This window comes from Solea solea, chromosome 12, assembly GCF_958295425.1.
Source record: "Solea solea chromosome 12, fSolSol10.1, whole genome shotgun sequence".
In the NCBI taxonomy this organism is placed as follows: domain Eukaryota; kingdom Metazoa; phylum Chordata; class Actinopteri; order Pleuronectiformes; family Soleidae; genus Solea; species Solea solea.
This window is the reverse complement of record NC_081145.1, coordinates 24,172,710-24,191,472: the sequence shown is the minus strand read 5'-3', so window position 1 is coordinate 24,191,472 and position 18,763 is coordinate 24,172,710. Positions and strand designations below refer to the sequence as shown.

Sequence of the window (18,763 nt, the reverse complement as noted above, 5' to 3'; positions counted from 1 at the left end):
TGACACACAGAGCTGATACACACTCTAAGACACACATCACAATATGATGGCGGTCATCTGAGGGGCCACAGATGATTCATTGGCAGGGTGGAGGCGGCGAGGAGGGCGAGAGGAGGGCGAGAGGATTTATACGGGAAACTTAAAGCGCCTTCAAACACTTGTTTTTTAAAAGCTCCATTTCTTCATGTCGTTAAACGGATCTCTTGCCAGTGAGAAATGAGAACATTAAGTGGGACATGGACATAGTGCACTCAGTGTGGCCCTGATGCCGAGCCCTCTGAGCTGTGACATTTCACATCTGTGCTGCGCTACTTACAAGGTCCCCCGACACTGCAGTGTATCATGGGAGGGCTTTAGGCGGGGTTTGGTTGGGGAAAAAAAACGTGATGTGTCTCTAAATCTGACAACAGCTGTGGGCATTTCCATTAAAAAAAAACGCAATGTTACAATAGCACCTCAAGGTGCAAGGAGGGTCTCTTTCCTGCAGAACATCATTTTCTTTTCTGTTTGCACACCTCCAGAGACTAGAAGGAGGGATGAAGAAGGGCAAGAAAGCGGAAATGTTTTTTGACAAATTCATCGTGAAGTGGCATAAACAGATTCACTGTGTGCTATTTTCAGTGTTTTTGTACACATACATTTTATTTTATGGCGTGACTGGCAGGCACCGGTTTAGCTGGTTGGTGCCTGAGGCAGTGCTGACTAAACAAACCATCACTGAACCTCACCGTGTCTACTCCCACTCCTACTCATAGATTCCCCTTATCTTGCTTCTGCACCCATAGCACCCAGTTACACTGACTCAGTTCAATGCAATTTTATTTTTTAATGATGTGTTCCTAACGTATTCTCTTTGCACACGCCCCGTGAACTGAACTTAACCTTTCGGAGTCAAGGACATTAACTTTTTTTTTAAAGTTTTTTTTTGCAAAAGAAAACTAAAGATCAAATGGTGGTGGATGTGTCCTTGAGTTGGTGAACGTGTATATGCATGAAATGCTCAGGCAGGGGAATGTTGTAGGTGACTTTACTCCAGAAAAAATAACATTGAACACCGTTGCTTGGGAATACATTTAAGAACATCGCCGCTTTGACACCGAGCAGCATTTTCCACACTTTTTGGACATTTTATGGACTAAAAAAACTATATGCTTTGTCCATTTTGCACTGGTATAATGTTGCATATTTTATAAAGACCTTTGCTGGCTTACAATCACACAATTAAAACCTCTCCCATTGTTATCTGATGTCTTGATACTGCCGATTCCATAAACGTCTTACCAACCTGTGACTCCAACCAGGATCTTGTAAAGCTATCAGTCATGGATTAATGCTGATCACGTTGACTTTGCTGATCTTTCAACCAGTGTTAGGCCATATAACCTTTAGTGCGCAGGTGTTCCATATTAAAAACATTCTGACAACCCAAAGGGCGCCATCCTTCTCTTTTATGTGGGGCTTTAAAGTTGTGTCGTCACTGGCAAAAGATTAGTACGGATTGAGAGAACATCAGAGTTAAAAAAAAAAGAGGAAGAAGTGGAATTAATTAGTGAGGGGGAAAACTAACTTAGAGCAGCAGATCAGTGGGTCTGGGGCAGACTGGGTAATTATTGTGATGTGAAGTGACAGGACAGGGAGTTCTGAGAAAGAATGGTAATTAACAAAAATGCAAGGAAATGGTGAATGTGAACAGAAATAAAAGCAGTGGTGTTACTATTGGCGTGTTTCCACCGTACGCAGAGTATCAGCTATTCAAATCAGTAGTGACTAATATCTGAGTGGTACATTATAATTTGTCGTTGTCAGATATTTTTCTAAATCACATCCTGTTTTCTTTAATATTGTCATTTCAAATGATGCTGCCAAGGACAAGACATTGTTTCAAATCCAAACTAACAACAGTAAACTTGAAAGACACAATGTTGTACCCTCTGCCACATTATTTTATAAACCAAAACAAAAAAAACAAACCCTGAGAGTTTACCAGAAAACTAACTTGCTATTGAGCAGAATCTGCTCCTTTGAAGTCCTAAACCCTCAAAAATATGTACTGAATACACCAGAGAGGGTTTTCACCGCATGTGTATGAATGTATTTTTTAACCAACCATGACCTCTGCCCTTCCTGAAGAGGTAAATAAATACACAGTGTCTGTAGAAGCCTTGCGTAGGTGACACTTGGCTATAACATGAAAATAAACTAGTATAAAATAAATGTCCAGAGGAAAAAACGGGCTTTTTCTCACCAGCGGATGCGTGAACTCGGGCGCGTGGTCGTTCTTGTCTGTGATGGTAATGGTAGCAGTGGCTGTTCCTGTTAGGCCCACTTCACTTCCTGCCATGTCCTTTGCCACGATCTCTAACTCGTACGTCGTGGTTGGCAGTGTCTGCAGAAGCAAAGAATGAGAAGAAAAACATTGTAAAGCCAGTAGAGGAAAATAAATAATGGTGGAGAGAGGACAAGATAATACCATGAACAGTGGGCTATGGGAGAACAAAGCGAGCGCAACTTTAACTCCCACACAAAGTTGCTGACGTTATCCTTGGTGATTTGCAAGAATATTACAGAATAGATTTGGGGTGGGAATCGTGGAACATATCATTAGATAAATGATTTCAGCTTAAGTGATTAAATTAATCCACTCAACAAAAAAGCCAATACTTATCGCTATGTTCTGCACGACTGTACAACCCTTTAACAAAGCTCGAAAGCTCTAATAACACTTGGGTAGAAGCTTGAACCCATTTGACGACATGAGGCTGGGAAAAAAAAATCATTATACTGTACATTTACACTCTCACATTAGCAGAGTGTTAATCGCGCAGATGAATGCTCCCCTCATCTCTAGGGAAAGGTCAGGAATTCACATTTTCAAATGTGTGCGTGTAAGAATAGGCAGTATGGGTAACAAAAAAGAAAGAAAGAAAGAAAGAAAGCAGGGAAAAGAGTCCCTACAGCTATGCAGCATGTGATCAAAGCACACTATGGGAGGTTTACGCTCATCCATTTTGAAGATTCCCAAGAGCTCAGAGCTGCAGTTTTCACACATCATCCACAATCCTTTGGGGCATTGAAGATCAAGGTTTCTGGGCTCTGTCTGAAAAAGTGCTGGGAAACTATTTTCCTCAACATAATCTTTGTAAAATCATCTGATCATTCAGAGAGTCTTCCAAATGTGCTCATTTTTAGAATATCCACGCTCCATATTTTTAGTTCTTGATTCAATACTGGAGATAAAAAGTCTTGAGAATAATAAAAGCTAAAAATGAAACCATGTTCCTTCACGCGTGCAACACACAAATTGAATCTAATGAATCCACACTTGTATGCGAGTCGGGGGGAGAAGGATCGGGGAGAAGGATCCTCCAAATTTGTGTCCGGTATACCATCTGCAATCTAAATGAATAAAGTTCAAACGTGCAGTGAGAGGGTGGCATACACAGTGATCAGAGTAGTAATAATCATTTGTTACCATAATTCATGCCTAATAGGAACGTTGACTCAGGTATATAAATAACAGCGGGTGGGGGGCTGGTAGAGCCAACATTTATTTATCAGCTGCAGTGTTTTCTCCCAGTTGGGGGTGTTAACTGTCACATGCTTAATAAACTTCATCCATCTGTCTCACTGAAAATGCTGCCTGGGCTCTCTCCCTCTCCCTCTCTCTCTCTCTCTCTCTCCTGCATTGTAGATTCACCTCTACGAGTATGTACGTGTAAACTCGCCCTATCGACTCTAGTTACAAAATACACAGGAGGGAGATAATACATGCACAGTAACACAGCGGAATATGCACACAAGGAAAAAAGACAAAAAAACAAGCTGCATGTTGCAAAGTGAATAATAAAAAGTAAAATAATCAATCGCCCAGTCATTTTAAGGTCACAAAGAGAAAAGCAAGCTTTCCATTGGGGTCCTGTTTAACACACTAACTAAAATGCCTCTGAGGGGGCATTTATGTGCCAGGTGACCACTTGGGTAATAATCATAATAATAATGATACCTATGCATGTTAACTTAGTTTTATAGTTTTGTAATACATGTGTTTTTAGCTGCTGAAAGTTTCACAGCGGTGCAACGTTCCATTTAAAGCTGTAGCACAACATTTAAATATAAACACACGTCTCTTACAGTCAAACCATTGTCAGTTCACACAATGGGTTAGTGCTGACACAGTGCTGACAACCTTGTGTAACATAACAGCTCCACATGACTCTTGACATGTGTGACACCACTCTGCTCGGCCTATTTACACACCGCTGAATTTTGATGTTGGCGGGAATGGTGTTACTTTGAGAGCTGAATATTTTCTCAGGTGGTACTTGGTACGAAAAGGTTTGACAACCACCGCAGCAGCGGAGTGTTTGACACCACCTCGAAGCATCCATGCAAAGTGGATTGTAATGACTTGCTTGCTTCATGCTTCAGTATGAGATCACAGAACAAATCAGCTGCTGCTGTTCCCGGCACCACACAGCTCCAAAAAGCAGAACGACCAATAGTTAATAAAAAACAACAACAGTATAAATCATATATTGTTTGTTATTTCATGTTCATTTTTCATTCCATTCATATTCAAGCTCACACTGCACTGATAAAAAACTCATTCATAATGATTCATTCTTTTTTTTTTGCTTTACCACACTGATGTGAACCCTAACCCGGCAGGTGTGATTGTATAATTCTCTCTGCCTATTCATTGTTTATAATACTGTTTCCAGACAATGACTAATGATCCAGTGCCACCTCATGCTGCCCACAATTCCTGTGGGAGTTGTGCATTTGTGTGTGTGTGTGTTATTTGCTTTCCCGTTTTCATGATAGATGAAATTCTAATTAATTTCATCTTAGGCAAAGGCAAAGGGAAATCAAACAATCAATAATCAGACACCCTGAGGACTGTTTTAATTATCACATCAAGTGGAACCTATAATGAAATACTATTCGCTGAGGTGACATTGAGGTTGGGCAATATAGAACATGTCAAGTCAAGATAATTTTGATAGATGCTAAGATGACCAAAGTACTGTTCACACAGGACACAAACAGCTGTAAATCAAGGTAAGGTAAACAATAACATATTAAAAGAAGGTAATAATCAGTCTTGTATAAAGTAAAGTATAAAGTACCTAAAAGAAGTAAAAGTATCTTACCAGAAAATGACGTTGGTAGTCACATTTAGTAAAAGTAAAAGTAAAAGTTTATAGCATTTAATGTGCTTAAGTACCAAAATTAATGTTCTCATATAAAGTGTACTTAGGTTTTAGAATTAAAAGTGGTACGGCAAAGTAAGAAAGTATTTGTACTTTGTTACATTACAACATTGGTAATAATACAGGTATAACAATAAGTCATTTTAAAATAAGCTTTACTCTTCTCTACACACTACACAATGCACATATGAACAAATAAAATCCCTCAAACTAGAAATTAATTAAAACCAACAAGCAATTCCAACGTTTATTTACAGGAGACTTTATAGGCTACATGCTACTTCCTGCCGTAAACTCCCGCCATTGAAGCAGCTGCTTCAGTGGCGGTTGTGGAAAGAGAGAGACAATAAACAGGTGTTTCTATCAATTGTTTGTCACACATAGTGGCTGACGGTGGTGTCCCTCACCGCAAGCTCCTGTTCCATCCAACACCGTGCACACAGATGGTGCTCCACGGACCTGTGAGTTTTATTAAACCCATGCACACCATCACACATGAACGCCTTCACACACTGACTCACACACACATCCGTAACACAGACGTGTACTCTTGGCCTTCAGCTGGAGAAGAGCATGGCTCAGGGATACCTGCAGTCCCACTGCTGCCTAAACACGTCGTCAGGTGCCAGAGAAGCGTATAGCCTCCTCTGGTGACTGACAACGTCTTAATGAGTATTTCCTGAGTCTCAACTCAATTATAAACTCCCCGGCAATACCTGGCCAAGAAAAGCTGTTCACCATTCACTCTGGGCTAGAGTTACAGCAAGAGAGACTTTTCCCTGCAGGTGTCAGAAAACTTCTGCTGGCAGAAGTGTTAATTGAGTTACTCCTCTCCATCAGCCTCTTCATTTTTCAGCTCCAAGTTAATTGGGCGGGAACCGAACTTCACGAGCAGCAATGGAAGAAGTCACTCTTTCTGCAGTTGACAAATCAAAACAATGTCTTATAATAAGAATTGTAGAAATACTCCCTCCGAATAGAGGCATGCTGATGCTGAGCAGGTCCACTACAAACACATGATTTAGATTGTTAGCGCTATGTTTAAGGCAATACGGAGGTGTTGTTTCAACAACAACGTCAACAACAGCAAATTACAAATTTGGCCTCATGATGATACTGGACAGAAACCTAGAGCTAAGGAACTTCTACCTACTACTACGACTAAACTCTGTTTTCTGTTCCGGAATGCAAGTAAATAACTATAATTTGACATCTTAATCAAGAAATAATACCAGAAATGTATTATTTCTTGATTAAGATGTCAAATTATAGTTTGAAATAGATTGAAATAATAATTATATTTTAGCATTAAAAATACAATTTCGGTTAAAGAGCTTCTATTACAGAAACATAAAACCATATTTTGATAATTACCAGTGCTGTTAATTCCATTAACTTTAATTCAGAACAAATTTCATGACAAATATTTCTCTAAAAATCTAAAATGTCATCTTATCATCTACAGTTTGCAGGATTTATTGTCAAGTTTAAAACTGCAGCGAGTCATTTTCAAACCACTGTCAAATAAATTCACACATTAACGCTAAATTAGGCCCGTCAGCTCTACACAAGTGTATCTGTGTTTGTCAGTATAGCGGTGTTAAGATCCTATGTTACCGCGAAACATCAGCTTTAAGTCAAAGCCTTGTGATCTGCACCATGAGAGCAGCTGACTGTCACAGTGAGATAAATCACTGTATCCACTTAATCTGATCTGCTCTGATTTCCTTCCAATCTGTGGGATATAATTTTCTTTGTAAAACCAAAGTGGAAGAAGAAAACTCGGGAGCCACAAGTGGCTTTACTTCCCGATTGTGTTTGCGAAAGCCGACGTGAAAGTGAACAAAGAGCTAATGAAGTCGAGTGTACCGTTGTTTTAGAGATATCTGATCTGAGAATGACATTTCAGGCCGTCACTTTCCGCCTTGCAAAGGATTTCATCAAAGCCCCTCGGGTCAGGGCTGATCCCTGGCACAAAGAAAGAAAAAGACAGGATATGAGCGAGAGCAGAATGGAGAGGGGATGAGTGAGGAAAAGGAAGGGAACAGAATGAGAGAGAGAGAGAAAGAGCGGCATGACATCTGAGACACCACATTAACTCCCTCAATAGGTGTGATATTATAATCAAATTGGCAGACGGGTCTTTGTTCTCCTCTGGCCCTGCACTAGTTCTCGGCCGCAGCACCAGCCCACTTGCTATTGTATCGGCCTTTTCAAATGCTTACAGAAATAATGACGGACATAAAAAGGTTTTAAAAAAAAAAGAAAAGAAAGAAAAAATCCAGCTGGAGTTATATGAAAACTCACTCATGACAGTAATTCTGTGAGTGCAGCATTATTTCTCTCACATATTCTGCCGTCATCTGACTCATTCGTCCTTTTTTTTCTACAAGCACAGAACTCATTTCAACTGAAATACAGACATTTTTTTTATTCTCCCTTAAACATTAAAAAGACAATCTCATTTCATGAAAGCTAAAACTAAAGTATTCGTTTCTGGGTTCGCTGCAGAAAAATTATTTGAGGCTCGTCAATTTGAGATATTTTAATGGAGAAATGTCACAAATGACAACTTTAAACATTTTATTCCTTTATTTTCGGTATAAACTTAATATAACTTTCCCTTTGCAAAAAAAGTAAAGCACAATACTGGAGTAGAAAAGCTATAGTGTCGCTGTCACTATAGAGAACTCTGTGGTGCACAAACAGGCATAAATGTGTGTAAATATCCGTATTACACAATCTGATTAACAATGTGTGTACGAGCTGTTGCGTCGTTGGCGACACTGTTTTTTTTTTTACCAATAATTACCAGACCCACGCACAAACAAACCTCACAGGTCACTCGCGGCCTCCTGTGCTCCGCCACCTCAGAAGACACACGATTAATCACTTTGAAAATAGTTAATTACAGTGGAAAGGCAGACATGTGAGGCCCTTATCTGGGCCACGGCAAACCTACGCAAGCAATCTGTTTCTTTCATCAGCCTCTTAGGCATGGTTAGCATACATCCACAGGACTGAGCAGAGCAGCGCGGGAGAGATTTGGGGGTGGGGGGGGGGCGGCAGTGAGAGGGCGACACATGCGGAACATTTCTTTTTTCCTTTCTTCTGCACAATTCAACTCAACAAAAGGTTCTGATAGCCGCAGCACTGTGCGGAATCAAAACATCTCAGCAGATTGCGGTACATAAGAGCAGGATTTATCCAGTAAAAGAACTGCATTCAACAGAGTGCATACCAAGGCCAAACCTTAACATAATGTCTACGTTTTTATCAACACAAACACCAAAAGAAAGGATGAACGATGTTGCTTGCCATAATGGATCGTCACAGAAAACACAACCTGAAATTGTCTTATATTCTGCAGCCACTCTAAAAATAATTGGCTTCTTCAGAGACCCAGGTCACGCAGTTCAGGTTAATAGTCTTTGCGTGACATAGCTAAGAAATAAATCACGAGTTTTAGTGGTCGAAACTTTCATGCGATCAACCTTTTTTTTTAGATTGGGAAAATATTTACATGGGAAATTATTGACAGGAAATTAATTATCTTCAGGTGTCACATGTGTATAGCAGGAAGAGCTTGATACACAAGGTTGTCAAGCGTGAATTGCCCAAAAGTTCCTTTTCTCACCTGACAATAAAAAAAAAAATATAATTGCCACACGCAGTGTTTTATTAACACACTGTTGTTTTTTAGCAGACGTCGACACAAGTGTTGAAGTGATTATTGGGACATTTATTTTCTCAGTTTAGAAATAATGCTTTCAACAAGCTTGCAAGTCCTGTCCCATCACACTGACTGCATCTTGAGTTGAATATCAAGTAATATACATTCCTTCTTTAAGGTTTTCTTTAAAAAAAACCTATTAGCATGCACCTTTTATGATTTACTTGATATCTCATATAGCAGAATCCACATGTTAAACATTATTTTAATGCACAGCTTTGTTTTCAGATTGTTTGAAAGTGGCTTCTACACAACCAAAATTTTTTTTTTTAACAATTCTTGTTATGTTTTCCTCCATCAAATCTACCGTGCTTGATGTTTTTGCATTGTTACACGTTATATATTATGACATTGTATTATCTATAAGGATCATGATAAACTAAAGCAGACTATTATATCAACCAATAATAATCATAACAATACATATTTAACCTTCCTCATGACGCTACTGTTCAGACTTTCATATTTATGGCACTGTCACCGAAAACTTTCCTCTCCATCCGCGTTTGCCTGAGTTGAATGCACTTACAACTAATTCAAAGTCACCTCAATATATTATGTTAAATCAACAACATTTCAGCGTTATTACAATAACAGCTGTATCTCACGCGGCGACATTGACTGAGAAGTTTGACAAAGCAAATTGTTTTCCATAAAAAGAGCGACCGCATCCTCGATTAAATATGTAAATGGGCCGACATCCAAAATTGACATTTACAACTTTTTACAAAAGTGCAATTTCTAATATTATATCCAGGAAGCCACGCAGCCTCGAGACTTAAAGACAAGAGTTAATCATCTTAAATGCCTTTTAAATCTTGTCGAGCAGTGTTGTAAAAAATAACAGCCACAAATCTCCCCGTGCTGTGCCTCTCGTCGCTCCGGATATTCACTTCGGATTTATCTGACCAAGGCTTTGTTTACTAATCAGTGCGGTGACACAAAGAGGCAGGTTTAGAGTCTGCCGCTAATTACGTCAGAGTAATTACAAATAGTCTTATTTTCAGTGGCAAAGCCGAAGTACATGTGCAAAATAGGATTTATATTGTTTGGCACAGAGTTGTTGTTTTTTTTAAAAAGTAAAGTTAATTGACATGAAGTCAAATCCTCTGATCACCTGTCAAGCATTATCATGTTTAAACATACAGTACATACAGAGATTATTGGAATGTGCAACATAGAGTGTCTAACATCCCTTTTTTCAGCACAGCCTCGGGAATCAGATGGGGGGGGAATCACCAATTGTATAAACACACCTGAGCAAAAATTACGTAAAATGTTTAAGATCGGACTGAATTTGTGAAATTTGGAAATACGTAACAGTTCAAAGTTCACTTGGCTCGTTTTTATGAACAAAAAGAAAAGAAAAAAAACAGTCTTGTGTCATTTGTATGAAACTTGTCTGCACAATTATTGCTACTTTATAGAACTACATTTTTTTAAAGCCTGAATATGTGACCTATAAACACACACACCCAGGATGTCCATATAAGGAGTTGTGTATTATTCCCAGGGTAAGTTACCATGGGTGAACCTGTGGCACAGATATGTGCTGCATGAGCACTAAGGGTTAATGCAATCAAATATCTTAAAATCCATGTTTAATAAAAAAAAAAACAGTATTATTTGTTCAGGTTTTTTTTTCCACTTACTCCTATTACTGTGTTTACTTAAGACCAGTTAGACAAAAACCCTGAGGCCTAATGTATGAGCAAACACTTTTGACATTGTAAATAAAAAGCCACTGCGTCTGCATGATACACCCTTACACGTAATATCAAAAACAAAAACAGCATTTCAGAGACGTCCGTTTTCTCATTTGCGGATGCCTTGAGGGCTTTTCATTTCAACTTGAGGAGTAAGCCAACACGATATAAAGGCACAGATTATACATTAAGTCAAGAGATGTTTGCGAGTGAAGTGCCTCTTGTGAGCGCGACGACTCCTGCATGCATACCCAATCTCCTGAGGTTCCACAAATAGCACCGTCGTTAAACCCCTGCATGACATCACAAGACGGGACGATTGATTGGTTCATATCTCATTGAGATGGATGAAGTAGTCCAGGCGTCAATGTATTTGTATATTTTACTTCAGCACCTATGGTCAACTCTTTATCTCGTCCTCCCACTCATCATCCCTGCTCACATATCACTCTTTCCACATATCAAACTGTCAGGGGTTACGATATGCGAGCTGACTTCAGCTCAGGTTGAAAAAGCGCTGGGACAGAAACTCCACACAGAGTCTCCAGATTGTTATTCCAGTGTTTTAGCATATATACCGTTGTGTTGTGGTCCTTGCACTTGGACAATGTTCCTCCTCGTTTTCTATAATAGAAACACACACTCATCCTGTCGAGTTGACTTCAGGGCTTATGTGGTTCCGAGTCTCACTGCCTTGCAACAAGCTTCGTACATCTCATCTTTTTTAATAAATACCCAGCCCAGAGAACTCCTTCCTTACTTTCCTTACCGAAACACAGCAGAAACTGACAGTCTGTTGTTATTTTGTCCTCCTCCACAGAAAGAGGTGATACCTGTCCTGCACCCTATACTTCTCTGTTGTTGTTCTCCTGTTCTCCTTGGCTTGATTCTTCAGCTGCAGTATGGTATTTAACATAAAAGATGTCTGTCATTTCACCCTAAACACCTATTATTATTATTGTGGTCATTATTGCAAAGAAACAGCCGCAGTGTGTGTTTTTTTAGTTTGTTTTACTCACATTCTCCTCCACAGCACTGACAGCCCACTTTTTCTAAATGACCTCCTTGAGTATGTGTGGGTGGAATGCTTGTAAAAACAAATTGCACAGCACGTCCTTCTTGTATGTTGAAAATAATACTGCAGCTATGTTGGCGATATCCACGACATTTCAACGCAAACTTTTCAGGATACTTAATCTGAATATTTTCATAGCTGGATTAAGAGCACCTGAGACAGAGAGTATAGTTTGTATAAAACATCATTTAGGAAAAGTTCATTCATGCAAACGACATATCTACTATACTAGTTCATGCATTTGTTACATCTAGATCCTTATTATCAGGATGTTCCAACAGGTCTGTTAAAACCCTTCAGTGAACTCAAAAACTCAAGAACTAGAAAGAGAGACCATATCACTCCAGTGTTAGCTTCTCGACACTGGCTCCCTGTACAGTTTAGAATTCAATTTAAAATCCTCCCCCTCTTCACGTACAAAGCACTTAATGATCCGGCCCCTTCATACCTGAAAGAACTAGATTTACCTTAACAGGTCACTTGGGTCCCAAAATGCAGGCTTAGTAAGAGTCTGTAAGAGCAGAATGGGAGGCAGAGCCTTCAGTTACCAGGCTCCTCTCCTGTGGAACCAGCTCCCAGTGACAGTTTGGGAGGCAGACACTCTCTCTGAATTCAAAGAAAGACTTAAAACCTTCCTTTTTGATAAAGCTTATAGTTAGAGCTCTTAGTTATGGTGCTATAGACCTGGGGGAATTCCTGTGGTGCACTCTTACTCACTCTCTCACACTCAGGGTATGAATATGACTTCATTATATGTCATTAACCTTGTTTTTTTTTCTCTCCCTAGTTTGTGTCTTTCCTTCCTGTCCATAAATGACATTGTAGTTCTATAAACATGTCATAACCGATTCAGAACTGTCTTGTCTAAACTTATAGCTTGATACAGTTGTTGTATTCCTGCTCCTAATCTCACTCTTATATCTCTACTTACCTCCCTCTTGCCCTTTCTCTCCCCCCTTTCTGTCCCCCACCTCTCCTCTGTCCCAAATCTCTCCTTTCACCGCAACCAGTCGAGGCAGATTGCCGCACATCTTTGAGTCTGGTTCTGTCAGAGATTTCTTCCCTCCACTGTTGGGTTTCTCTGCTCTCTAAAATGTTGTCTATGCATTGATCACCCAAATTATTTAGGTAAAGGTTTGCAGTAGTTTTGTTCAGTGCTTTTTTGCTAGTTAGTCCAGATTAAATATCGCCCCAGCGTCACACACACACAAAATAACAAAGACATTAAATGGTCCATTGTGGATGAATACAGCTCGTTTGGCTCACTACATCAAGAGATCTATGCACACAATAAGTGCTGGTGTTAAAGTACAGTCTTGATAAGTACAAGTGTCAGGCGACAATGATTCTAACTCCACTCTACGGAGAACAAAATGAATTGTTCAAATGATTCAGCTGCAGAGAAACTCTACAAAACAGAGAGCAATTCAACATGCATTCAAGTGAAACAAGTCCAATTTTTATCCTGTGGCTGATGCTCAAAGGATTGTCAAGTGGGCCCTGTGGTTCTAAATTTGTATCTTTTTTTTCTTTCCCACTATCCTCTGATTTCATCTCACCCTCTCTTTTGCAGCAAAAAACCAAAAAAAACTCATGCGTCTTAATTCTTCTGTTGTTTGTCTGTGTTTTTCTCCCTTTTGTTCTGTTGACATATAACGCTGGCTTCTCCTTTGTCAAGAGACGAGCACAAATTCCTCAATGCGTGTATTGAAGTCGGTGCCACAGATGACAGAAATGACTCTGACATGAGCTGATCCACTCCCACTAATATCGCGCTGTAAATTCTTTGAGATGTTGTACTCACCACAGAAAATACAGCGCTGTGGATTATGACAGATGTTCACTGAGATGGTCTTTGCTGCTGAATATCTGATCCCTGACACTCCCTGACCCCTGATACACATGAACACATCTCTTTGCAAGGTCAATTTGACCCCCCGACAGTTCACTGCAATACATGCTCCGAGATAAACTGCCAGCCTGACCATACTTTCCCAAGCTAAAGCCAATATATGCCTGGACGGTTCTCGTGCCTCGAGACCCCGACAAGGACAGAGCAGGTGCAGAGAATGGATGAATGGATGGATTCAGGAATCTACACTGGAAGGAATCATTCAACTATATGGCCATAAACGCGTGGCGTATAGCCATTTTCTCTTACATGAAGGACAATACGGGCGGACTCAATGTCATTCTGGCGATCAGCTTTGAACCAATTGCTTACTGACGGCAGAGGCAGCTTTCAGAATTGGAATGGTGGCGCTACAGCTGTAAAAGAAGTGTATCACTGTTAAAGCTGTAACCTTTTTTCTCCCAGATATCTTCAAATAAAAAGTGTACTGTATCACATACAATTCATTCAAACTTGCAAAACATGACAGCTCTAACCGGTGTCTCTGAGCCTAAAAAAGTGTTGGAAACAATACACTGACAATGACAACAGTTATGTCTAATGGTTCCAGTTTAAAACTATAAGCAATGCAAAACCCACATTTAAAGAACTATGTTGGGATGCAGCGACTTTGACCAAGTCTGCGTTCACACCTAAATACACAAAGACGCTCTATGTTTTCTTTATACTTTAAATCTCATTACCATGTAATTATTCATCCTGCGCTGGACCCAAACTGTCACAGAGATACAAATCAACTGCAGCTCCATATTTATAAGAGCATATCTTACAGAATTACAAGAAAGTGCCTTTATTATCGTCATTAAATCAAATTAATGTCACTGTGTAATTCTTTTCTTTTTATCTCATCTTTTTGATGAATTGCGGAGTTGATTAAAAGACATGCTATCCTCAATAGGTTACATCTCGTGTTTAAATTCCACGGAAGCGCAAAGGAGTTCACTTATATCAAGTAATTAAAATATTTTCTTAGTGTATACTAAGAGTATGAGGAAATAGAATATTTTTGACAGAGGTTTTGTGTTGGATTAAAGGCTCCGAACTCTCTAGTATGATGTTTATAAGTTTTCTTTTATATACTATTTTTGGGTAAAAAGATGCCTTGCTTATAGAATCCCAATATACATGCTTTAATTGGGATATGTGTTGTACATTGGCCAACATTCAGGTAGTGGTGATGATCATGATGGTAGACATTAAAAGATGTAACCATGCCGACCTGACAGGTGACATATTTTCCTAAATGTAAGGGCCGATCTTTGTTTATTGTGATGCATTAAACACAAGTGTATACACATTGCCCTCTGTCTCTGCACATCTTTTCCCTCCTCTTTCCTTTTTGTTTTTTATGATTTTTACAGAGCACATGTTGATTGCAGGACCTTGTGTTGCAGTGTTGACCACATTTATGGCACCTCATCAGGCCAATTAGTTGCAGGATGATAAGCGGCTGCAGCACTGCTGCCCCTCAGCTCTCTCTGATGAATGTGGGGGTAATTGAGGTCAAGGTTGTGTTTAAGGCTAGAGCAGAAAACGCAGGCTGGGGCTAATCTAATCAGGTGCGCCATCAGACCACAGTTTAATCACGTTATTTAGCAAGCAGTTAGATGTATATTGGGGCCCCATTACCGCATACCCCCACAGTAAAAGGGGAACTTGCATTTTGTGCAGAAGTGCGTGGATGTCATGTTAAGTGTCTCTGTGAGTGTAAGAGTTAAGTGCAATCATCTTGCTGCCACCATCAGAGCCATCAAAGGCCCATCTGGGAAGTGGGCATGTGCACGTGCGAGAACCTGCGCGTGTTTGCGCCGATGTGTGCGGCGGCAGCGGCATTTCAGTCAGTGAAGAGCCCAGGTGTTCCTGCTAAGGTGTTAATTAGATTAGTGCAGATAAACAGGGGTGGCATTCGCTGGGGAGCAGAGGTGGCGGGGGGGCCATCCCGCCGGGCCACCGGCTCCAAACACTCCTCGTCATTTATCAATTAGGATGAATTAATCAGTCGCTGGACTCGTTTGATTGATCCCCCTGAATGGAACGGCGACCGAATGATGCAGATTTAAGTGGAAGAGCAGGGGCTGTGACAGAGAACGAGGACAAAAGACAACGGACTATGACTTGTTAAAGGTTTGTACTGATATTTGATGTAAAGGTGTTTTTGTAGTTCATTCCTCGGAAACCCAGTCCAATTTATATTTGATAATGTTTCAGAGCAACATTATGTTAACTAATTTAGTTGCACATTATTTACTCTGAATGGTAATAAGACGTCATTACCTGAGATTATTTTAAAGATGAAAAGACAAAAGTAGCATTCAGAGAACGGGGGACTTTTAACTTTGTGTGCAATGGAAAGTATGTTAAAAGCATGGCCACTGTATACTTTTACAGCACAAATAAGTGGTCCCTTAACATTCTTAAAAGAACACCATCCAAAAAAGCTGAGTCTCTTAGCAACCGACTCAGTTGCTAAGTTGAAATAAAGTTCTGATTGCTGATGTTTACAGCTGAAACATGGATCCCAATTCCGCTGAAATCTCATTGCTGTTAAGACTTGTTTGCACAATTACAACAAGACATGTTCGCGCTGAAACCAGCCGCAGCTTTTTGCAAAGTCAATTATGTGAAGAAAGTGGGTTATGTCGTCATGATTTTATTGCTAAACTTCAACTTGTTTTAATTGGATTCTTCTTTCAAACCGGTCAATCCACCCCAAATATTTCTTCAATGCACTCTATTTTGAGCGGTTAAGCTCGTGAGGTGGAATACATTCTAAAACGAGAGCGAGGATTAGCGGGAACTGAAAAGAATGCAGTTTATTAGAAAATATAATAAGATATACAAAACCCTTGCTTACACAAAAAAAACAATGAGAACAAATGGAATCCACACAAAGCCTGAAGGCTCAGAATAAAAGTAGAAAAGCTGGCAAAGTCGTTAATGTCCTTAACCTCCTAGTCCACATCCACATTACATTCTCACTGGTCTGGTACTGCAGCAAATCTAGCTGAGTTATTTTCAACCTGGTGCCCAGGATTGCAGGGCAGAATCTAGTGAGACCATTAAAAGTTTGTACCTCAGATCCTGACAAAACCACAAACAGACACACACACACACACACACACACACTGGAGATTATGGGGGCCCCCTCCTTTTCTTTTATCCTAGCCGAGAAACATTCCACATACACACCGAGCCACGAGTGTGTCTGAAAGGCAAAGTGGCAACACATGAAGTATCACCCACTGATCTCTATTTGCCTGCACTGCACAAAAGGAATGAAGATGTGGCTCAAAGCCTTCAAGTGTTTTCTTCACTGCGAACATTACACACACATTACACAGAGGACGGTGTGGAGGCATTGCTGTCATTGGTCCGCCGTGGTTGTGCGAGACAATCGGAGGGAAACAAACTGCCCCGGCACAGCGACAGCCACACAGTCCTGACAAACACGAAGTAAAGAATGTCCGGTGGGAAAGACGAGACCCACAGTGATTCATCTCTCGCAGAAGAGAACAGAAACACATGATTCCAGATTACAGCACAGCAACTTGTCTCTTTGTTAAATTGGGAGTCTCTTTTCTCTTCCTGACGTTCAAAACTAGCTATTTTCTACTGTGTACATTCAAAATGATTGACCCAGCATTCCAATATGGTCAGAGTGAGGGAATAAATGAAAGACGGGTGATATTTTAGCTCTCTAAATGTGTCTACATTTCCAGGATTATCCAATTATTTCTAAAATTACAGAAAATGATTATTTCCACCCCCTCAATCAGATACAATCCAAAACCCCAAAAGACACAAACAGCATCTTGGCAAGGAAATACATCTGATGCTGTGGGGTTGAGGCATTTGTCATTTATCTAGTCAGTCATATATTGCAGGACCTCACTTCCACATCTCGAGTTTGAGACTGGATTAAAGAGACTGATTGCGTAATGGCAGAAAATAGGACTTAAATTTTAAACCAATAAAATCTCCATGTCACTGCTGACAGAACACTCTGCTTTGATTTTACCTCTGAGCTGAATAATGTAATCCTACATCAGCCCAACAGGTTGATACTGACAGACTCGACAGTGAAATACTGTAGATATTTATGTGACTACACTTCAAAGAATCAAAGCCTTGAGGTGTTTGCAAACAGAATTTGAGAAATTGAAAGATGTTGATATCAGAAAAGACAGAAATCCTGTGAAGCAGACATCTTCAGTGGTTATACTTTCATGACCATGTGACACACACACACACACACACACACACACACAATTCTACCAATGCTATAAACACTATACCAAACTCCTTTAATCAAGGGTTTGTGGCCACATGCCAGAGATGATTTATAACCTCAATCATCTTAATACAAAATGTTATTGACTTTTAAAGTACCAGTGGTAGTGTATAAGTCAGTGCATGCTGACGAGTGCAGTTACACAACATTCTGCTCAACACTTGCTTCCAAATGACAAATTATGAAAGAACAAAACTGTGACAATCACTATCAGAAAAGAGTGGATGCGCACACGTAGTTGTCTTTAAATTTACACGTTACTATAGTTGAAATACACGCCAGTAAAACTATATATATTTTTGTTATATTCCATAAATGGACATTTGTTAAACAATGTGCCAACAATTTTGCATAGCTGCCAGTCAGAGATGGAAGAACAATGTTTCCCATTGCCAGCACCAAATTAGGGATGAAAAAAAAAAAAAAACTGGTATCGTCCCATCTCGATATTAAAAATATATAAAAAATTAATAAACTTGTACAAAATATGTTAAATCAAGTCGGTGTGGTCAAATCGTGTGTCCAGACATCACATGGCACCATTTCTGTGTGAAATAATGACACCTCCACATGAATTTGACCATAAATGATGGAATATTTGCTCTTACAAAAACAGACACAGCAGGAGCTCTGCTTTTTTTTTCTAATGTCTCAAAAATAATAACAAATATGTTCCACATGGACAACAAACCTAATAAACCTGAGTCACTGCATTCTGTGTCATACGGCACTATAATGTTCCATATAATCCACGCAGAAAGGACATGGCGGTGCCATGGTTTCCTTTAAATGCCTCCCAAACCACCACGGAAATAATGCATATAACACTGGAG

General features: G+C 39.8%; 1 protein-coding gene across 1 annotated transcript in view; it reads right to left on the bottom strand.

The window, feature by feature from the left end:
* cdh13 (cadherin 13, H-cadherin (heart)) overlaps positions 1–18,763 on the bottom strand; it is a 285,683-nt gene that overhangs the window by 64,566 nt on the left and 202,354 nt on the right. Inside the window, exon 9 of the mRNA XM_058645471.1 lies at positions 2,246–2,386. Within this exon, the coding sequence (XP_058501454.1) occupies positions 2,246–2,386 (141 nt within the window). The remainder of the gene's footprint in view (positions 1–2,245; positions 2,387–18,763) is intronic.